Source organism: Numida meleagris, chromosome Z (genome assembly GCF_002078875.1).
Source record: "Numida meleagris isolate 19003 breed g44 Domestic line chromosome Z, NumMel1.0, whole genome shotgun sequence".
In the NCBI taxonomy this organism is placed as follows: Eukaryota; Metazoa; Chordata; class Aves; order Galliformes; family Numididae; genus Numida; species Numida meleagris.
In genome coordinates, this window is record NC_034438.1 from 52,879,546 (window position 1) to 52,903,293 (window position 23,748).

The window sequence follows — 23,748 nt, forward strand, 5'->3', positions numbered from 1 at the left end:
TGCAGAGTGTTTTTGCTGCCTTGTTGCTCACCAAAAGCAAGCAGAAATTCACTGATAGCCTTACTATGTGTGAGCCCCAGAATCACTGATTTTCTGGACTGCCATAAGCATTACAGACCAGAGAATGTCCCAGCCATTATTTTGTTTACATCCAAAACTTTGTCTAGGAGCAGAGGCCACTCCAGGAAGACAGTCAGCCCTGTCTTAGAGATTACAAGAGTCATCAGGTTGAGCTTGGGAGGGACCTCTGGAGGTCATCTGGTCAACCTCCCCCTGCTTCCAGCAGGGACGCCCAGAGCAGGTTGCCCAGGAACCACATCCAAGGAAGAGACTCCGTCACCTCTCTGGGCAACCTGTGCCAGTGCTTTGCCACCCACACAGCAGAGAAGGATGTTCATAGGGAACCTCCTGTGTTCCAGCTTGTGCCCACTACCTCTTGTTCTGGCACTGGGCACGTACCACTGAGCAGAACCTGCCTCTGTCCTCTTTGCATTCTCTCTTCAGGCACTCACACAGATTGGTAAGACTCCTTTGAGGGGATTACCAGCCTCCATCAGGCTGAACAGCCCCAGCTCTCTCAGCCTTTCTTCACTGGGAAGGTGCTCCAGCCCCTTCGTCATTTTCATGCCCATACAGTTGGGTCTGTTCCAGCATGTCCCTTCATTGTCCTCCTACTGAGCTTTGCGCTACTTACCACTACCCTTTGAGCCTGGCAGTGCAGCTGGATTTTGACCCTCCTTGCTGTCTGCTCATTCAGCCCGTGCTTCAGCAGCTTCTCTGTGAGCATCTTACGGGGAAGAGTGTCTACCTGGACTCCGGTAAGACCTTGACAACAGTCACTGCTCCCCCCCATCCACCAGGCTGGGCACTTTACAGAAGTTTATCATGCAGGTCAGGCACGACTTTCCCTTTGTGAATCCATGCTGACTACTCCTGATGATTTTCTTGTCCTTCACATGCCTCGAAATGCCCTCAAGATTAGCTGTTCCAACACCTTACCAGAGACTGAGGTGAGCCTGACAGAGGAAGAATCTCTTGCAGTTTATATTCAAAGCAATCCTTCCAGAAGTCTGCACGTTCTTACACAGTCCATTTCCCACTGAGCTTTTCATTCAGTTCATTTTCATTCTGCCAAAAAGAGGCTAAACATCTGCCAGAAGCCTTCCTCTGGCCTTCAATGAGGGGCTGAGCCTGGGCATATTGTATTCTCTTCAGCAATGCAGCCCGAGTCAGAAAGGGGTCCATGGTGTAGATCTGGAGTGCTTCGGCTCAGACTGCTGCAGGCTATACTGCATACCACCATACTATAGCAGTGTACCTTTTTTTAATGTTATTTGCTCCTGCCCTTTCATTTTCTGTTTGGTATCAAGTGTATGGACATTCTGTTGCTCTATAACCCACCCTTAGCCTAACAGTATAGGATTTCTGTCTGGTGTGGATCGCTTTCCCAATTCAGCTTTCCTAAATACAGGTTAGTGGAGGTAGGGCATTTTTATATGTAGAGTAAGAAGCAATTGACTAACTTAACCTTCAGTGCTACACTGATAAAGGACTGGAAATACATATCAATGTTCTCAACTTGCAAAGCTGCTGAAAAAATTGAAAAGTAACAGCATGTTCTGTGTGGAAAGCAGGGAAAGATTGTTCAGTGAAAAACCACAAGAAGGCCCCGTTTAAATTCCTACAAAGCCAGAGACTGTTCAAAGCAGTGAGAAGAATATGAACAATATCACCAGCAGTGGCCCTCCCCAAATGCTGCTCCGCTTGCTTTTCAACACTTCTTTTTCCTCCCCTGTTCTCTGCAATTCTCTCCTTTCCTCTTCATCCCTAATGCATTATTCAGCAGTCTCCTCCACTTCAGATGTCTGGAACTTATTTCCACCCATCCATCCTCCTTCAGTCATGTCCTATACCCTCCAATACCCTCCCTGTTTTCCATCCTTCTCCTTGAAGAAATCCTATGATAATCCAACAATACCTCAATGTTGTTTTTTGTTTTTTAATACAAACTTTCTCAATGCAACCAAATGATTTGTCCCCAGTCATGAAAGACCCCACATTTTTGTCTTGATGCTAGACCCTGCTAGCGCTGTGCCGGCCCAGTTCTCCCTTCTCCAGTATTCCTGTGATCTGCAGTGCTTCACCACATCCCACCCACCCACCTCCCCCCCCACAAGCTGCTCCATTCCTCTCTCTAGCCTGAGTCTTGTCTCTTTGTTCCTGGTTCACTTCCAATTACTGCTGTGCCTATACAAGAGCTCCCTTCAGCAGTACTGCAAGGAATCTCTGCCACAGCCCAGCTCAGACCGCCTGAAATTCAGCAGCCAAACTGCAGGAGATGCAGCAGGGACTCCTCTCTATCAGGAAACAGAAAACCTTCTGAAGGGGACGTTTCTCTTTTGCTGAAGAATGAAACAAGTCAAGTCACTCTTTGTTTTAATTGATCACTGATTAAGTCATAATACATTTCAAAGCAAAATATTCTGTTCAAGGACATTGTGCCAAACATTAAATCTATTTTTAAACAATGTTTAATTTGATTATATTGCCTTTATATACATACAGGTATATAGATTTCCATTTTACTAGTAGCAAAATTACTCAGTACATTGCATTTCCAGAAAGATGGCAAAAAATAGGACTTCAGTATACGTTCTGTCCTTCCACACAACTGAAAAAAATCACAGGTATAGAAAGTACAATCACAAGTACATAACTACAGCAAGGACCTCGGAGCAAGCTAAGTCCTCACAAAGAGGTGACGAATGCTTCTAGAAGTCTACATTGCAAAAATACAGTACATTCCACTAAAGAGTTTCAGGAGTTCTCACAATGCCTCTTAATCCTCTTTTGGTAATAAAAGCATTTATGTCACAATGTATCCTTCATAAAAATGACTGAATGTAAATTTCTGGAGTGTATGTCTGAAGTTCAATGCAGTCTAAACTGCAGCTAACAATGAGCTCACCCAAACAGAGCAAGCAAACACTGAGATTCACCAAGCTGAGAACCACAGCTCAGCTGAGTCCGCCTCTGCTCTCAGTCACTGCATGCTGGTAGCTAGAGCTGCTCTGCACCAGAAACAGACTCAGGTGATGGGAAATCATACATTCCTTCCACAGCTTCTGCAGGTCAGCCACCCGCAAGTTCTTGACAGAAAACGTCAGATTCAGAGCACGAGCAACTGTACAGAACTATTCTGAATCTATTTACAAAGCATTCATTGCAACTGTTAAGACAAAGACAGAGCTAAGGAGCAACAAAGTTCCACAGTTATGTATCCCCTGAAATTTTCCTGTGAGCAGCAAAGAAAGCAATGGCCAATAACCTCTCAAGTGTACTGACACTGCTGAGAAACTGCAGGCTGGCCAGGGGAGCTGAGTGCTCCGTGCAGTCCAGCGATCCCAAAGGGCAGCTGAGATGGCAGTTACCCTCAGCTTCTGCTTTGGTTCGTGCAAAATGTTAATCCCTTGCATGCAGCTTTGAGATGGTCTGCATTCAGAAAGGAGCTGCTACTCTGTGCTTGGCAAACGGCTTTAGAAGGACTTTCTACAATCAACTTGAAAATGGAGGTAAAACAAGGCATTTTTCCATGCATACTGATTACCTTCACAGGTGTAATGCCAAAGAATTTGCCACTGTTCCAAGGAAATGTTCTTAATCAACATATACAGAATGGAAAGGCTACAACAGTGCTGAAGGAAGCTATGACTAATTAGCAAACTATCTGAACTTTACTTAAGTGACAATAATGAAGAGGAACTTCTCCTCCCAGACTCGATGCCTGGAAACCTGTATCCACTCACAACACAGAGCTCAACTCTGTGATTTAATAGGAATGTAAATGCTTAACCGCTTGCTTTTATTTCTCTTCCCTGCTGCTAAGTTCAAGGAAATCTGACAGCACTAGGAAGCACAGGACATGCATGCACAACGTTAAAGACACCAAGTGATTTTCCCCAACATGGACAAACATCAGTCTTCTCCATTTGGTAGGTCCTAGCCACGTGCACTCTTAACACCAATTCTCTTCTTTGCAGATTTCTATTCTGTAAGAGAAGTTGCCAGACTCTCCACACCTAACAACAATGTAATATAAGCAACTTAATTCAGAATTAACTAGTGGAAATCTACCCTACCATTTCATAGGCCCTACTTTATAGAAACTTCTGCAAAAAACACCAAGCACCTGGTTACTGCCACTTGTCTATAACCAGGCAGGAGCACTTCTAAAAGGGTTGGAACTGCAGACAACAGACCTACCACTCTAGACCTGTCTTTATTAGGGATAAGTAGGGACAGGTCAGTAAAGGGAGAATTAGAAAACAACATTTGTGATATAGTACAGTTATAATCCGGATGTCCTTCTCTACTCTTCCCTTAATCTCTGTTGCACGTTTTTCTTTGCTCTAAATATTACCATGTCAACCTACTCAATTTTAAGAACTGGATCTTGGAAGACTGCAACGAAGGAACAGTATCAACAGTTTGTCATTATGGAGTAACAATAAACATAGGCCAGAAGGCATCATGACCTGTTGCAAGAATTGAAGAAATGCTTCACAATACAAGTGTTATAACTCCAGCATACCCTCAATACTAGGATTTACCTCAAACTTTGCAATCAGCAGTAGCAGACAAAAAGCCTAGCTTTCAAGACCCATTTCAACATTTCAAGATCTGTGCAATGAACAATAAGCATGAATGGAAACTGTGCATTTTCACAGCCAGAAAAGATTCACACTTACAAATATTAGCTTAAATCAATTTTCCTGCAACCTACTCTGAAAAGCTTTCCAGCTCACAGACATTAGGAACACAGCTATAGTGGAATGTTTGCGTAATGGACTGGATGCAGCCTTATCCCATATAGCTCTCAATTAACAATGAGAATGAGGAAGGGAAAAGCCCCTATTACAGTCTGAGCTTTTTCTTTTTCTTTCATCATTTTCTTATTACTGTTTTAAGATGAATTCAAATAGAATTCTTAGACTTTCTTCTTCCAAATTGTCTTCTAATTTAATACTACTATTGGGAGCCAGTGTAAGCGTATATACAATTTAACTTCCCTCTTCCCACATTCACATAATTTAGAAAATTTAGTTTAGCCTTCAACTATGAAGCTCCTTTAGCAGTCTTCTTCCTCCTTTATTCTACGCTGAAAACACAGCTATACTGAGTCCATCACTTCAATCTTGACAATTTAAACATTCTGATTTACTTTTTAACTGTGTCATTTAACTTAGTCGAACACAAGGATGTGAAAGAGACAGATTTCAGTAAATCCTTTTAAGCAAACTTCAGAATTTTACTGAACTCTGAGCCTCTCCCAGATTCCTCACACCAGAACTCAAGCAAGCAGAAAGGATCAGGGTAGATGGACCAGACAGCTCCTTTGCTGAAGACCAGAGCTGAGTAAGCTGTAATTTAAGGGCTCCTGTACAAATGGCTGAGGATTATTCCATGAGCCAAATTTCATGAGTTTCCATGGTATTTAAAAGGGGGAATCAATTTGCAGAAGTTTTCAGTTCCATATAAAACACACTCATTTTTCCCTGCTCACTTGAAATCCTAAGGTTCTTCTCTGATGTTTCCAAAAGCTTTCTTGAGCAAGAGTGGACCAAGAAAACAAGAGAAATGTAATTATACAAGAAATACTACCAAGCAAGCAAAGCACAGAGGAAGATATTTTCCTCCAAAACTTCTGTGTTTTCTGTTTTTTTTTTTCAATTGTATACAGTTCAAGAAGAGCACAAAAATATGTCTCAGTTTAGTTTCTTGTAAGTGTTGAAAGTGATATGGACTTTTAAAGCAGACTTTATATTTTTTCCTTACGAGAAAGCAGCTCCTTTAGAAAGATTTTCTCTCAGCTGTATACGGGAGTGCAGTCATTACATGTCTATGTTTTTTAACTTATTACTATATATAGTTTACTTTAGAACTGTAAAAAAACGTGCAGGTCTCCAACATGTATCCTGCCACAAGCCTTTGTTTTCTAACGATGCAGACCACTGATGCAGACAATAGAGCAGTCCCAAGGGGAAAAAATTCTTAAGTCTCATTGGATTTCTTGCTTTCTGACTGCTTCAAAACCACAACTGAACAACAACTGTTACTCTGAATAACATATAACCTTCCTGATCCATAGCTGTTACTGACTTCCAACTTCAAGAAAAATCACAGTAGCTGAAATATATATGCGAATACACATACTCTGTTGATGAAAGCCTGCATGTAAGTAGTTAAACGTGTCAGAGCTTAGAGACTGACTTGTACCTTGTACTCACAAGTCTCTATGTCACTGGCTTGGCAGTGGAAAACTGCATCCAACACACTATCCAGGTGGCATTAGAATATTTTTTTCCTGTTCAGATGCCGCTCAGCTGATTTTACCTTTGGTTGTTACAGCTTCCCTCTCAGTTAAGCATGAAAAACAGGTAAGATTTCAAGATTGAAATACTTTCACCATCTGAATGCCAAACTACACTGTTTCAAGAGACTGCTACCAAGCTTTAATACAACATTACTGATTTTTGACATTTTCAAACTTGATTTGAGGATTGCATTTTGCTATTGTACAGAGCATAACAGTCATTGGTCAGTTGTATTCATCTACCCCAGATCAAGTGAATAGCTGCTATCTGAATACGGATGAAAAACATGGCAAGTTCTCAAGTTCTGTTCTCAAGTTGTACTAGCTCATCTTGTACTAGCTTCTGCATGGAAGGGAGATGAGCAGAAATACAACACTACCAATATATCCCTGTTTACACATACACTGATGTCATGCATATCTCAAAACACAGAAATTCAGACATGCAGCAAAATGTGTTCAAACACTAAATACTCTCTACATGGTAACAAGTAATGTAGCTTTCTCGTAAGAAATCAAAACAGAGCAAAATGTTTTGTGCTTACACATCAAGTCTCAAAAGAACATTTCTCTCGGAGTATCTTAAGTCCAATGGAAGGCATGTTCCACTGAAATCAGAAGAAAAGGATATCATTTGAAGAATTAGTAAAATGAGCACTGGTAAGAGTAATACCTTCCAAAGGTTCATAATAAATAACAAAATAGCAAGAACATGCAGACCTTAAAGCCAAGATTTGTTTCTAGATTCATAATGTAAAGAATAATAAAAAAAATTAAAAAAAAACAAGAACAACCCTGGTTGACTTTCCCCACAATTGAGGTCTTTTTGGCTAAACTATTAATTTATTGTAAAGAACACAGGTATTGTCAGAAAAATATTTACAGAATGATTATCAGATTGATTACAGAAAACACAGATGAAAATTTACACCTTCAGATTTGAAACAAGCCAAAGAAATTCACTGTTGATAACTAAAGCACTTCAAATAAGGTGCCAGGCACAAAACATCAAAATTGAATCACAAAACTACTGAAAAAATAAACAAAAGTGTGGAAGGGAAAAGGAAAGCAAAGATCAATAGAATCGGAATGAATTAGAACTGATACGAGTGTACCAGAGACCGTGGGAAAATTCCATTATGCAATATATAAAATCTGAAAGAAAATCTTTATCCCCAGACCATGATTTCTTCAAGAACTGAGCAGCTGTTTTCTTAATACCTCTACGTAATGCTTTGTACTTTACGTCTTACAAAATACATCATCACATTTAAGTGTGTACTGCAAACTGTGCTGAAATCATGGAAAAGCACTTCATAAATCATAGGTGAACAGGCCACCACCACGCTCAGCTCCAGTTTTCGGAAGTAGTTCAAAAAAGACGAACTTTAGAAGAGGGACTTCAACCCCTGGTTTTCGAATTCTGACCACGCATCACTCAATTCCATGAAGATCATTTTGGCATACTGCTCGTAAGGTTGTCCTGTCGCCTGAAAACAAACAGAACATTAAAAGCATAAAAATACTAGGAATTAGGTGGTTTGTGAAGCATCTCAACCTTTTTTACGTGTTATCATAGTGAACATTAGACTGCAGTGTATCCTTTTCAATTATCATTGCACACAGCACTGCCTCCTTTTACCCAAATTCTGCCACAAGTATTTTAAACAAAGCCTCTTTTTCCTAACATTACTTCACACTTCAGTGCACTTCATAAGTAATTAAGACTTAAAAATTATTTATAAGAACAGCTTAGAAAATGTTTCAGCTAACAGCTCAAAAAAAAAAAATCCAGTCATTTTAGGAATTGCTTCCTGTCAGTCCTAGTAGTATCATACAATAATGTTTGAACTTAAAATTGTTTGCAGTCAGCGTTAACTGCACATGACTGTCTGTCTGTCTCCACGCTCAAAGGAAAAGAGACAATATGTTCCTGATTGCCTGCCTCTGGGCCAGCCGAACCCCATGGTAATTAAAGATGCAGTTCCACACAATGCAAAGAGTAACAGATTCTCTATAACATTAAGGTAAAGCCTCAAAGGCACCTCTCCATGTCTCTCTCCTTCTGTTGCTTGGCTTTTGCCAGCCGTAGCACACTGACTCTTTTGTGTGCTACTGTAGCTCAGGGTGTCTGAAAAGAAGATAAGGCCAAACAAAGAATGCTTCAGAAAGGCCTCACAGAAAGCACCAAGAATAGTGCTAAGTTGTAGGAAACCACACAGTCAGGAACAGGAAAGAAAAGAGGGAAGGAAAGAAAGAATGATGTCTTGTTTCTTTATTATGGATGCAACAGACACAGGACTTTGACAACTACTCACAGAACCACCAGAGGTAATCTTGAAAATTCAAGCTAGGTATATTTAACACTTACCCTTATACCTGAAACACAGCCTAGAGCAACAACTCAGAGCAAGAAGCTACCTTCATGTACTGGGATACAGCAAGAGAATGTACTAAATACTTAAAAAAAAAACCCAACAAGTGAAATGTTATGTTTATTGCATTTTTTGTTTCAGTTGCTGAGTGATTTCTAGTAATGATGTTTCATAGGTTTTCCCCATCAGTTTTACTGTAGGATGTAAGACCTTGTGGAGAATAGCCCTAGAAAACCTAAAGACACAGTCGGCAGAAATAAAGTAGAATCTATTAGTTATCATTAGATCTGCCAGAAGCCAGTCAGCTCAACTGATTTTAGTAACTAATGACCTTCAGGGGATATTTTATTTGATAAAATGTTACCTGTTGAATTCTGTGCTATATCAGGAAGACATGAAAAATCATGCACAACACGGATGCAGTAAGGCACCAAATTCAGAAGACAAAGGAATAGAAGCAAAGAGCATTTAGGATCCCAATCAAGAACTAGCACTGCATCATCCATCAGGGACTTGGACAACGCAGTAAAAAGAGTTTCTATTCCTTCTTTCTACAGACAAAACACCAGAGAAAAAACACTTACCTTATCTGGATGAACTACAAGCACTGCTTTCCTGTAGTACTTCTTCACTTGTTCAGGAGTTACTAGATCTGCCATGCTAACTGGTTTCCACTTATTTTCCCCTTCCCAAAGCACTGTATGAAGAGTAGATATTAATGCTCTGATATTTCTCTCCTTTCCTTCAATCCACTCAAGAATCTGGGAAAAACAGAATGCATAAAAACTGAATGCAACAGTGCAAGCATTCTCTGCCTGTTTAGACATGTAGCTCTCACGCTGCACAAGACTAAGACCAAAGTCCAGTTCTCTTACTACATTCATTCTTGAATCCAGATCATTAGCAACCAGAAGACACAGCAGATACATCTGCTACTAGAGTAACTCATGGTTATTAGCTTAGTACAGAAATTGTCACTGGAAAAGAAACTGAAATAGTTACACACTACAAAATCCTGTACAATTAATGACAAGATAATTGAAAGGAGTAAATAAAAACATCTGTTAATTACATTACCTCCCTGTCATGGCACAATACTCATTTCCTAAAAGTCCCACCTGATTTGTACAGAACTTTCAATTCATGTATGCTAATAGTTAACATTTACTTAACACTTTGCACCCCTGCAGATTACTTCTTTCAGATTTCCCCATGGAACTTAGAATAACTATTCACTTCACGGAATTCACAACACTACAAAATGTATTATATATTATCAACAAAAAAATCCAAACAGGTGATCACCCCTCATTCTGTAACCTATTTCTACCACCAGCAGCAGCACTAGCTAACTGGTAAGTGCAGGTGGTCACCCTCAAGATAGCTATTCTCACTTGCCTGTTCTTTAGAAGGTAGTTTTGTGTTACGAGCTAAGTCCATCTTTGCTAAGGGAACGTTTGGGAACTCTGAAGATGAAGAAGTTTTGGCATCAGAAAACATACAAGGTACATCCTTAAATTTTCCAAGCTCAATTGAAAGAAAGAGGAACTTGCATTCCTTTCACACACTTCATTTTCTTGCTCCTACTGCTTCATAACAAGCTGACATTTGTTCATGCAGATTAATTTACACAGTAGTAAAATACAGCTTTTTAAATACAAACAAAACTTCCCACCTCTGCTTTACCAATTTTTTGTCTTTCAATGTATCCTTCTACTTCATTTTCAGTTGTTCAAAGTATGATTCAAATGTATATCTATAATTAATCTCTGTTTAACAAACCTTCAGTTTCAAGGGGTCCATATCCTTAGACATTTCTTGTTTCCTCATCTCAGCAATAGTTTTTGGTCCCTTTTTATCAGATTTTGCTGAAAACCCTTGATTAGATAAGAGATCCTCAAAGTCATTGGCTGAAACTTTTGGCTTTTGACCTATGAGAGGAGAAAAACGTTACATAAAATTACATGGGAGAACACATTAGCTGGGAAACACACTGCACTCAGATACACCTGCATGACATTTATCAATACCTTAAATACTCCTCAGTAGCTTAGTAAACTCCACAAGAGTAACAGAAGGACAGAAATAGAAAGAGTCATTGACAAGTTTTCAGTCCAGTAGGACAGGTAATCTCAAATGTATATTTGTGACTAAATGCTTGCGTGCCTTCTTTTCTCAAAAGCTGAGTAGATCTGAGGGAGAACACATCTATCCATTCATGAATTTGGAAACTGTTTTGTTTTTCCTCTACGAAGTAATTTTAAGTGTTGTGCTGCAGTTTTTCAGATGACTGAATACTTAACGGTTTAGTCAGAAATGCATTGTACATTTAAGTACATTGAAACTTAAGCAGAATAACAAACTATCAACTAGAACAATTACAGCTGTTATAGAATGCACATTTTAGATAATTGTAGGATTAAAGCTGGATGAGATCTCTGCACATCACCTAGTACGATCCTCATTCAGAACAGGGACAACTGAATGAATTGCTGAGAGCTTTATCAGGCTGAGGTTCACCTGTTTTTGAGGTCTTAATCACCTGCTAAATCAATTAACATGACTGGGGCAAATCAGCTACTCCTGCAGACCCCTGTAGTCAAGATGGGGCAAGTACCAAGTGCTGCAGGAGCATTTAGACTGGCCCTGGTGCTGGGCTCACTGAAGGTGCTGGGACAGGTGTGTGGGCAGCCTGTGGAGCACTAGCGAGGTTGGAAGGCATGGTGTCGTATACTGGGGCACAGCATGTATCAGGATATGTTGTGGTATATTGGAGCATTTTGAGGGCCTATGACCCTATTTTGAGGGATCATGGCCCCGTTCTGAGAACTCAAAGCCCAATTGCCAGGAGTTGGACACAATTATCCATATGAGTACCTCCCAACTTGGGATATTCTATGATTCTACGAGTAATTGCAACATTCCTGTGCCTGTTTCATCTTTTGACCTTGCTAATTACACCTTTTTCCCCTGTTCTCTAATTGCACTTTCTTGTGTCACAAATTGTGCCCACCATCTCTCCGTCACCTCCTACCAGACATAGATCAACACTGTTTTAACTGACGGAAGTACTTGTTCGACTATGTGCCAGTGAAAGGACAGCATAATTCCACTACCAATATATCAGGGATTTATTCCCACCCCTCACAAAGGGTAATACAGAAAAAGCACACACCCATTCTGAGAAACTGGTTCCAAAAACAATTTTTTTTGCTCCCCTTCCCGTATGTTTGAAACACAGGGATTTCCAGTAAGTTTAAGCTTAATCTTTAAGATGAGCCACTATTCTTTAGCTAGGAAAAGAGGTGCATCCTTTTGTCTATTAAGCAATGCTATCGACCATTTCTCCTCACTACATTCATCCAAACATTCTCAACCCGTGGACACAAAACTAGTACCCATCTGGATAAATGATTTATTAGCTTATGCCCTAACTTGCAAATATTTGGCCCATGGTCAGCTTGTCTGTGATATTCTAATGTAGCTTTGCACCAGGATTTGCCAAGCTCTCTTCTGACTTATACTAGATATGACCTAAATGTAAACAAAGAAAAAGACAACGTACAAACGTTTCAGACTAACAGTGAATCTAACAGACCATTTTAAGTAATGCTCTCAGAAAACTTACCAAAGCTTGGGGTTCTGACTCCTCTTTCTTCTCGTCCTCCAATAACACTGAAGTTCACTGTGTAATTAGGTTTAGCTTGTGTGCTAGATTTAGTCTGGGACTGCCATGAAGTACTTTGTGGTTTTGTGGGTTTCTGCCACTGACTTCCTGACTTCTGAGATGGAACAGTTTTCTGAGCAAACCCACTAGTGGAGAATCCACCTGTGGAGGAACCTAACGGTAAAAACTAAATTAGTTGTTCAGCTTGGTATCTGTCACTTGCTTAATGTAAATAGGACACTTTGGCATCTAACCATACAGTTTATAGTGACACCGATACACTTGAGAAAGCATTAAAAGATTTTCTTCTCATTAACAACTTGGATAGCAGGAGCCAGAGCCATTATTAAAACTCTTCCAGTCTAACATTAAGTTCCCAAGTGTTAGTTTATACCAGAAGGATTCACTCATTTGAATGCATACTTGCCAGCAAACAGTTCAGTAGTGACAGCAGTTTTGCCTGCAACTTTATTGCACTTCAGTGCCTGTTAATAGACATTGAAAACTAGTATTATCAAGAAGATGTAATATATTGAGGATATTTTCAAATGAACTCTTTCAAAGTCTCCTTAGTGATGTCTTGCACAACTGCTTGAGAAAGACAAGTTAATGTTACAGTAGCATTATCAACAAAGGTTACACACAACAGGAAAAAACACTGAATCCTGTACAAGACCATGTAATGACCCAGGTGTAATCTATACGCCTGCATCTTATCAACATGATATTGCCCTGAGTTTTTAGGATTCCATTTTCCTTCTTGTAGCTGGTATAGATCCAGCTATTTAGCAGCATCATCAGCTACACACGTTGGGAAGAACACCCAGGACCTCTTTTCCACTCTACAATATTCACTATAAAAAAATAAGTTGAATAAAAAGCTCCAACTTTTTAAATTCATGATTTAGCTTTTTGTCTAACTGATGAGAATTAATTCAAGATTCATTCTCAACCAAGCCACTATTAAACTGCTCTTGACTGACTTTGGAAAGACTTCAAGACATTCAGTTCCTTTGACAAGGTGCAGCATAAAACTTCCTGGCATACACCCATAAGAAGGAAAAAAAGATAGTATGATGGCTGAATGTAGATGCATTTAGATTTTTCTGTAAGGGAAACATTCCACATTCACACTTATGGTACCCCAAAGCAGAATGCAACTTCTATCTCTGAAGAATTTCCTAAAAATAACAAAACAAATTCAAGACCAGTGGCCAAATATGCTTACACAGCAGAAAACCACCTATGAAGTTTAATATGAATAAAAAACTAACACTTCAAAGATGGAAAGCCTTCTTTGATCACTCAGTATTGAATGACAAACTGATGATCCAGTCTCATTTTCTGGAAGGAGGTGAATTTGTATTTCCATCTCTAATTGTCTTCTTACCCAGCTACGGCTGATTAGAACTTAAGTTTCAGCTCAAACCAATTCCAGGCCAGTTTAAATTGACTTGTTTTTGTTTCTATCCTTCTCCCCTTTTATCTACCCTAAAAATTCAGAAAAGTCACCCAAGCTTCTCTGGCTGGACACAGCAATGTAAACTTATCTTCCCAGTGATTCCCCACATCTCTCTTCTCTCTGATAATAAACTAGTATGACTAGCAGCTACAAGAAACAGCTCACAATGATGATGTTTCCCCAGAACCAAATAAGACATACCATCCTATACCTCTGAATACCTCACCCGGTAAAACCTATTATTGCAATGCATCAGCATTACATAAGGTAATTCCACCAAGATCTTACTCAGTGTACACTAACTGCCACAGCAACAAAAGTCTGTCACCTTCGACCTAAGGGAAAAGCACATTTCTGCAATTCAGCAATTACAGTCTGCTCCAAACCATCTCTTGGATTCTTGGCAGCTAGTCACACTTAACAGCTGTCAACTGGCCAGTAGCTAAGGCAGCGTCACATGGAAAATCAAAGACCTCAGTTCTTTTTTACTGCCCTTACTTTGTCTGCTGTTTGTGAGTGTCCCTGGGCTAATTCATGAGTTTTTTCACAAGTATTAGTCTGGGATGTGTTCCATCTTGTACACAACTGCAAATTGGTAAATGTTTGTAATGCTGATGGAATTGCGTAGAAGTATTTATGATGAGCACAAATCAGGCCCAAACATGACAGAATTGAGCAGCAGAGCTATGAAAGCCTACTGAATTCAAACAGAAGTACTTAACTAGCCATTCTTTTTCCCTTTTATTTTGGTCCTAACTAAGAATTTAGTTCAGCTTTCCATTTTATATCTTTCACAGCACATTAACCACAATGTTAGATAAGAAACCTCCTGATCAGTTACTCAATCAGGGACACCTAGTGTGTTACCTTCTCAACTAGATTTCTCAAGCAGGCTACATAATGTTCCAAAATCACAGCTGTAGGTACCTTCTGAAATATAATTCTGCAAGTTTCACACTACCTCTGTAAAAGTTCCATCTTTTTCTATTACCTGTCTGCTCTCAACAACTACCTGAAGCTTGTTGTTACCACTCAAAAAGAAACTTTATATAAGCTATCTTTACACAAGCTATCAGTCACACTTACTGGAACAAGAAGCAAATCAGGAACCAGAGGAACCATTAAGTTCAGACTTATAAAAGCAAGATATTACCTGGAAGACTAGATCCAAGATTGGCAAGATCAGCAAAAGGATCAAAGTTCTGAGATTTAGCCTGGCTGAAAGACAAACCTGAAGACACACTGGACTGGCTCCCTGTGGTAAAAACTTGACCTGTATAGTATGAAAACACATAATATACTTAAGAGTATTTGGAAAGTAAATAGAAAATAAATAGAAGTACTATTTCATCAACTCCTCATGTACACCTCAGCAATTCAATATATGACATCTCTTCTCATGACAGGAATGATCACTGCTACAGGCAGCTGAAGATATCTGGATCCTATGCCTTTGAACTCTGAAAATCTAAAGAAGCCCCTACTTAAAGAGAGGCTTCAAGCACAAGAGCACACGCTAAGAAACAAACCAAAATGTGTGCAGACATGTTTAGCAGTTTCAGCTTGCTAAAGTGATGAAGTTTGGAGTGTTCCTTATTCCCTCCAGTGTAATAATTTAATTCATTATACCTTCAAAAAGAGACTTCAACTGTGGAGATGCTACACTGCTAGCTGTAGAAGAATCAGCCCAAGAATCCCATCCACCTAAAAGATCCGGATGACTCGTAGAAGATGATATTTTAGGTGGCTCTGGTGTCAAATTTCCTACAGAAAAAAAAATCCATGTTTATTCTTTTAAGAAAACAGCCACAAAAATGAATATTTTTGCCAATACCAATAGAGCTTACCACATTTTCAGCTGGCCAACAATAAGGCTAGCTTAAATTTCTCTGTAACGAATCATCTGTTCTTCAACAGGACTAAATAGTGTTTTGCAACTGAATTACTTTACTTGAATTTCAGACATCCCACCAACTTCATAGAGAATTTAATTTGAGGCAAGGCTATGAGTTTAACAGCACAGGTATGCAAAATGGCTTCAGAGCACACTCCGGCTCCTGCCAACACAGCGAGTAACAACAAAGCAGCAATACTTTGTGAAATCATAGAATGGTTTGGGTTGCAAGGGACCATCTAGTTCCAGCCCTCCTGCCATAGGTGTAGAGGGAGGTATCCCTGCCAGACTGCTCAAAGCCCCATCCAACCTGGTCTAAATTCCACTATGAGGTCTCCCCGGACTCTTCTCTTCTCCAGGCTAAAGCTCAGCTCCCTCAGCCTGTCTTCACAGGGGAGTCTGATGCTCTGTTTACTGAGCATGTTATGTAGGTGGAGTCAGGCCACTGCAATCTGTACGTCTGCTTATACCAGGCCTCACAAGACAAAGCAAGCTGTGGACAAACTAAGAGCCCTCTTAGGGTCAGTATCTTCATGAATGCATTGAATTAATCATCAGAATACAGCAAGAGTGACCTCTTCCAAAGGAAGATTAGGAGAGTCATTAGCTTCATGAATAAAATGCACTTTCCTATGTGCAAAGCTAAACCACCACACCAGCTGAAAACAGACCACAAAACACTTGTGTTGTATGCAACGGTGCCATCATTGATTTGTAAAAAGTTAACCTTTCAACACAGGTTTCTAAGTGTCACCCTGCACCTTGCAAGTGATCATTTCCTTTGTCACACATAGTACGTGAAATGAACCATAAGAAGTATTTGAAGCTGAGCACTCCCTTTTGAAGCACACCTTGTAGTTACCCATAGTAAGGTAGCTCAGATTTTGAATGAAATGCTTCCTTTACTTCTATGTCAACAGTCAGCGCTACAGCAAGAGGTGGTATTTCAGTAAAACATTTCATATACCTACAATTTAGAACATGAACCTGGACATGCTTACCTGAATAGGGACATTTTGATATTTTGGATGTTTGGACTACTATTTTATGGCTTCTCAACATTACATTCTGAATATCGATAACAAATCACACAAGCTACCTGACCTTATTTGAGGGAAAAAATTGGAAGCTAGTTAAATAGCACTTTCAACACTTCATTGTCTAATTCAATTAGAATGTAAGACTTTGACCTTCCAAGAGCACACCAGATGCTTCACAAAAAAATATCTGTTGACAGCCTCCATTACAGCAGTTCGCAGCTGCATGTAAAAGACATTAGAACAAAAGACGTCGCACAGCTGGAAGGTCTGCTGAAGGGATACAAAATTTTCTGCTCTCTCCAGACTTAAGTCATCTGCCTCTAAAACCAACAGAAAAACAAGGTATTTGCCTCTCAGTACTCAGAATGCCAGCTATTTGCTATACAGCAACACTACAGGCTAAAAAAAATCCAAGTATCTATCTCATTGTCTATTCATCAGTCCAGACAGTTTATGTTTTATATGCCATTCCCAGACACTAAACAGGCCTGAAATTAATAATTAGTACTGATTTTTAAGCTAGAGACAGTTTTGGCTTATGACCTCTATATTTAGATGTTTTTCACATGGAGATGAGAAAGCTTTCAGCCACTTACTGAATGATGTCCTGTGATAAAACTGTTCTGAAGGGGTATGATCAGACCACACATACTGAATCCCTTATTTTTGTAGCCTAACACACTAGAATTTGTACAGATCCATCAATATAAAGGATCAGCACAAAGAAAGAGTAGAATATGCTGTGAAGTTAAGTACTACAGAAGCTTAAGTAATTCGGAGCAGAGCAAGCAGATCTACAGCTACTTGGTCTCGTAAGTTCTTCTCTAATGGATGTCTTTGTAATCCTTTGTGATACAGCAGTAACCACTGGAGGCCAGAGCGTGGTTAGCTACTTACACAGCTCAAACCATGCTGAGACATAACTTGGTAGTAATCAGATCATGCTTTCCAGTTTCCCAAAATAAGACATCTATCTTCTATTATAAACTACTCAACTAAATATTTTCTTTATGTAACTTGTCTACACAGGAAATCCTTTAATCACTGACGACAACAGAATTTTGTATGAACCAAGGGCCTTGCTTACTATGATGCACATTTAAGCTGTTTAGAGGCTGACCAAGAGCACAATCACCACAGAAACCACAGGAGAAAACCACAGTGGTCACTCAGGTTTCTTTTGATCACTTTCCATGTCTCCTGCTATTTTTACAAGACCAGCTCATTCCCACAGAAGGAGTCAGATTTCCATTAAGATGACCTACTTCTGTATCAAAACAAACCAATTCTGTTCTCAGAAATGCTCACTGAACAAATACCTAGAAATGAAAAATGGACACTCATCCTTCTACTGAAAATAGTTCCGTTTCATAAGTGTGGCCACTTGAGAATCGATAACCTGCTCTTAAATTTAAGTGAACAGCCATCTTGTACCCTAGCTTCTCTGTCACAGAAAATTCCATTTCCTTTTGACACACTGACGTTTTTAGTAGCAACTGATTGATTTTTTTTTTTTTTTTATATTACAGGACAGAGCACCTTAACTGACCATCCATTCTTTAGAAAGTATCAGAAATAATGTTGCCAGCAGGAGCAAGGAAAAGATCATCCCTCTGTACTCAGAACAGGTGAGGCCACAGCTTGAGTACTGTGTTCAGTTTTGGGCCCCTCACTACAAGAAAGACATGGAGGCCCTGAAGTGTATCCACAGAAGGGCAACGAAGCTCTAAGGGGTCTGGAGCACTGGTCTTATGGGGTGCTGCTGAGGGAGCTGCGGTTGTTCAGTCTGGAGAAGAGGAGGATCCAAGGAGACATTACTGCTCTCCACAATTGCCTGAAAGGAGATTGTGGCAGTGGGGGGTTGGCCTCTTCTCCCACTTAGTTAGTGATAGGATGAGTGCGAATGGCCTCAAGTTGCACCAGAGGAGATTCAGGTTGGACATTAGGAAAAATTTCTCCGAAAGTGAAGGCTCTGGAACAGGCTGCCCAGTGAGGTGGCGGAGCCCTCATCCCTGGAGATGTTCAAGAAGTCTTTAGATGTGGCACTGAGGGGCATGGTTTAGTGGGAAATATTGTTGAAAGGTGTGGACAGTTGGACTGGATGATCCTGGAAGCTTATTCCAACCTTGGTGATTCTATGATTCTAAGTATATCTCCTATAAATTAAAATTACACTTTAAAGCTCTTTAAAATTTCGTGCCACATTGAGAAATGTAAGTCAAAATTTTAGTTCTTGAATTACTGTTAACTGATCAGCTTTTCTCTTGATGACTACATAAATTTAGTAATTGTTTACTACCAAAGAGAGCTTATCCATTGATCTATAATTCTAGACAATTACAACTACTCCAACAGATTCACTGTATCTTGTCGTTGCAGCTTATTTTAAATGAACAGTGACGTTACTAATTTATTTTTGAGTTTAGTTTTTTTCCTCACTTTACCAACCAGTGTTTGCACTTTCCTCTACTCTCTCCACACAATTTTTCCAAACCTGTCATTTAAGAGAACACTCTCCTTTGCAGTTTCTTTTCCAATGCTAAGTAGCAATTACCTCTTCAGTCATTCATATTAAAATTAATAACTATTAGCTTTCCTCATTTTCTTGTTAAATTAATACCTGTGACTGGGTAGAGCATTAAGGGCTCAAATACATACTCAATTTCAGCTTAAAGCACAGCAGGGTTGTCATTTAAAAGGTAAACTTAAAGAAAAATGAAATGCTACCCCAATTTCTCAACTCCCACATGAATTTTGAAAGCCTGCACAGCAACAGTTTCAGTAACCAAAAAATATTTGGAAATGTATAACAGTAAACTGAAGATGAGAGCATTTTTAGCATATTTTGCATATGTTGACAGGAACATCTAGGAACTGCATTGAAATAGTGGAGAGGCTAATGCATTTACCAGGGTAGAAGTTATCAACAAAGTCAGGGAAACAAAGCATAAAACATTACGCATAGAAGCTGAATACATAAAAATATTTTCTTTCTTCCATACTTGCTCAAATGTTACAGACAGCAAAACACATTGATGGTCTCCTTTGGTCCACAGGCAAATATTCAGAGTGCAGAAATTACCATTTGTGTATTTTTTTCCACCTTAAATTCTGTATGAAAGAGGGTTCTGCCAGTTAGGGTTTTGAGGACCTGTCTTTGACAAATGGCTTAGTGTACTGGCATCGCTTATGCAGAAGAAGATTAGAGGTGAGGGATCTCGGAAGAAAAGGGCAAACTCATCTTAGCACTGCCCAACTGGAAGGCCAGGAGGCAAATGGGCACAGACTGAAACACAAAAAAACCCTCAATTTAAACAGGTTTTTTTTTTTTTTCCTGTAAAAGTAGTCACATACAGGCATAAGATGCCCAGAAAGACTGTGGAGTCAGCAACCATGGAGATTAAAAAATATAAACCAGAAAGGACACTGTTCTGGGCAGCTTGCTCTACTTGACTGTGTTTCAAGCAAGTCAAGAAAATCTCCAGAAGAGACTGCTTCTGAAGTGAGACAGATTGTAGTAGGGACTATGTTTCACAGATCAGTGTTGATCAAATCTTTTAACAGTTAAAAAAATTACCATGTTTGGTAGCTACATGCAACTGTGACCATAATAGTGTCGTAAGTGACAACAATAACTAGAACATACACCTATTGCTTTCTCTATAGGAATGAACACTTTGCAAATGAAACAGTAAGTGGGATCCTCTTGGCAGAATCAATCACAAGAGCAGCATAACTCCTAGATTTATGATAGAGACGGTAATTACTTTACTAGTCTTTTATCTGAAAGAGAGAGCCTTCACTTTAGCCAAGCAAATACTGCATCTTTTTATCCAGTTTCTCTGCAGCTAACACTCAAGATTACATCAAAAAGAGGCAGAGCCAACTATTCTACTAGGAAGGGCAACTCAAAACTGCATACAAGCTCTATGAAGATTGAGGAATGCAATACCACTGTTCCTAAATACACCTTAATTAAGAGTACAGAAATGCAGTTCTGAAGAACAATACTATCCTGTCATTCCTGACAGCACACACTTTATCTAATGTCTGTATTGTGTTTGCACGGTGAGGTTTTGGCACAAGGGCTTGCCTCTGTGAAAAGAGGCTGGAGGTTTCCTTGTGCTGGACAGACTCGCTGTAGGATGCAATTGTGTCCAGACAACATGGTGACGCAAGTTGTCCCCCTGAAGCCCACAGAGGACTACTTTAGAGCAGATCTCCACATGCAGCTTGTGATGGAGCCCACTGTGCAGCAGTGGATGAGGCCTGGAGGAGGTACAGCCCAGGGAGAGCCCCCACAGGAGCAGCCCTGGGCCAGAACTGCCGCCTGTGGAAAGGAACCCGCAGTGGAACAGGAGGGCTGGGGGAGCTGCCGCCTGAGGGGACAGTACTGGAACAGCGTGCTCGTGACAGACAGTACTGTGAGGAAAGGTCTCATGGTGGAGCGGTCTGTAAAGAACTGCAGTGCATGGGAAGGACATATACTAGAGTTGTAGAGGCCAACTTTTCTATTCTTATTTGAAATATCAGGTTTCATGTCAAATCCTAACCACTTATGACCCCCTTACATATACTGTCAACCTTCTGAAAACACCTGTCCAAATCTGCAGCCCTTTATTTTCATTGTATTCCTATCCTCCTGTTTCTAATAGCAATGAATAAAAATAGCTTTACAAATTCTATTTTTGTTAATATGGATAAATACTGGCTAACAGGTCACAGTGTAACCATGTACATGCTCCTTTTCTTTTAAAATCAGATGAAAAAAGTAACATCTCTGGCTCGGTGACTCCATCACTTTTATAATGGCTTTTTTTTTTTTTTTAAAGAATGAGCATGCTTAGATGCTCTATTTAATAAGAGTTCAGAAATATGTGCTTAGGATGGAAATAGGGGAAGAGGCAACATATTACAAAGCTTTTTGTTTAAGTATAAATAGATTTCAGAATAAGTACATGAAGAAAAGGCTTTGTCAAGAATACATCAGAAATCAAATGAAGCAAATAAGATTAGAGCATTACATAATGTATTCTGTAAGTACTATTAGGATACAGGCAGGTCAAGAAGGTCCAGGTAGCTTCAGCTTATATTTTAAGACCTGGCTATACTCTAGCTTGCTTGAACCACTCAGTTCTTTTCAAAGGCTTTCAGAAAGACTGAAATCTGAATACACTCAAAAGGCTATCTAGATGATAGAATGCTATAATTCACAAGTGTTTTAAACCCTTATTTTTAACAGCTCTTGGAGGAAAATCCAGCTCCTAATAAAAGGTCAGCAATTCTAGAAATCCCCTTGCATCATACGTACTACAGTCATATAATACAGGAAGACCTTGCTGCTTGGTACATGTACATCTGTTACAAGAACCTGCAGCTAGTAGTCACAACAAGCAGATCTATTAAAACACTAATCCACCTTGACTACAGTAAAAGACAAATGCACAGAGCAGCAGAAATTGCTGTAAAACAAAATACCAGAAGTACACTTACCTAAATTTAAGAAATCTGAACTGGACGAAGGTGGAAGTGAACTATGTGTAGAAGGAAACGTATTTGCTGTAGATGTTGCGTTTGGATTAAGTAAATCCCCAAAAAGGTCTGGGCCAGACAGCGCTGAATTCTCAGAACTCGATGACATTGTAAATGGGTCAAAAGGATCAGCTAAGAAAGAAGCAGAAAATGAAATTAAGACAAAATTTAGGAAAAACAAAACAGAAAAAGTACTTTACTCCTTCAGGGGCAAAGACAGAAAGCAGACCTATACTGGCAGCTAAAGGAGCCCCTACTGAATTTTTGTGTCAGTCACCATTCTGTCTTTGCCTCTAGACACTGATGCTTTCTATAACAACGTTAAAGCTGTTTTTACTGTATTCAGCTGAGAAGCTACGTCCTCAAACAAATCCTTAGTATAGCAGCTATATACTCAATCATCTTGTTAGTTTCCTCCATGCAAGACATACTTAAATATGAGTAATCAGCTGCATATAAACAAAAAGTTACACTTGTTAAACAGTTACATATAATGCAAAGTCTCTAAAGAAGTTAAATATAACAGACTATTAAACTACTGAAAAAAGTCATTTAAAGCATTCATACTACCATTTTGACTTGAAGGCATTGGTAGCTTTAGGGCAGAAAGTACATCAACGCAAGAATGAAAGCCAACAAGAAGCAACACTTTCAACAGGTCTTTAGCAATCACAGTGAAGAAAAAACTAATGAGAAGAGTATTTATAGTCAGCATGGGATAACATGTGACAGCTGGAATCACAGCTTAAGATCTTGCTGTTACTGCTGCCCTGTAGGGTCAAAATCCTCAGGAGCCCAGGGACTCCTGCCAGGTTTACTCAGTGGCCAGTGAGGAAGAATAATCCCACCACAGTGTCCTAGCGCATCCTGAAGCGATGACCATGGTTCAGGACTCAGTAATGCTTCAGAAAACAAATCTCGACTTCTTCCGTGTACAACCAATCTTACTGAAGCACAGCAACACACATGCAACAAAGTTTCACATAGGAGTCTGATGCACTAACTGAAACAGGCGGTCAAACATTCTCACTTCTGTAAGGCTACTTCTTAACCAATTCAAAGGTAGAATGAGAAATATACATTATTACTTCTCATATTAACTCTGAAAACATGAGCAGATATAATGAAAGCTTCTTCCTCAGACTTCTGCCTATAGTAGAAAGGTTTTTTTTGATTCCTCTTTGATCACAGTAACACAGTTCAAGAACAGATTACTCCAGAAAAAATATTTGAAATCTCCTAAATGCCCTCTCTCTGTATACATCTTTGCACAACTAAGTCTTGTAATAGTTACTCCGAATGACTAATACTCCTAGAAGTCTTACAGCAAATTCAGGCTGCAAGTTGCAACTCTCAAAAATTCAATCAAGTGCCAAAGTCATAATAACGCTTTTGTAAGACAAAC

General features: G+C 39.5%; 1 protein-coding gene across 2 annotated transcripts in view; it reads right to left on the reverse strand.

Annotated features, from left to right (window-relative positions):
- The window catches only part of GAK (cyclin G associated kinase), a 73,479-nt gene continuing 52,150 nt past the window's right edge, over positions 2,420-23,748 (reverse strand). Inside the window, exons 22-28 of one of the 2 annotated variants that reach the window (XM_021379759.1) lie at positions 22,305-22,475; positions 15,507-15,641; positions 15,031-15,150; positions 12,377-12,589; positions 10,531-10,679; positions 9,333-9,509; positions 2,420-7,863 (exon numbers count right to left, since the gene is read on the reverse strand). In XM_021379759.1, coding sequence (XP_021235434.1) covers positions 7,762-7,863; positions 9,333-9,509; positions 10,531-10,679; positions 12,377-12,589; positions 15,031-15,150; positions 15,507-15,641; positions 22,305-22,475 — 1,067 coding nt within the window. In that variant the 3' untranslated portion in view covers positions 2,420-7,761. The remainder of the gene's footprint in view (positions 7,864-9,332; positions 9,510-10,530; positions 10,680-12,376; positions 12,590-15,030; positions 15,151-15,506; positions 15,642-22,304; positions 22,476-23,748) is intronic. The other variant, XM_021379760.1, reaches the window with a different exon arrangement.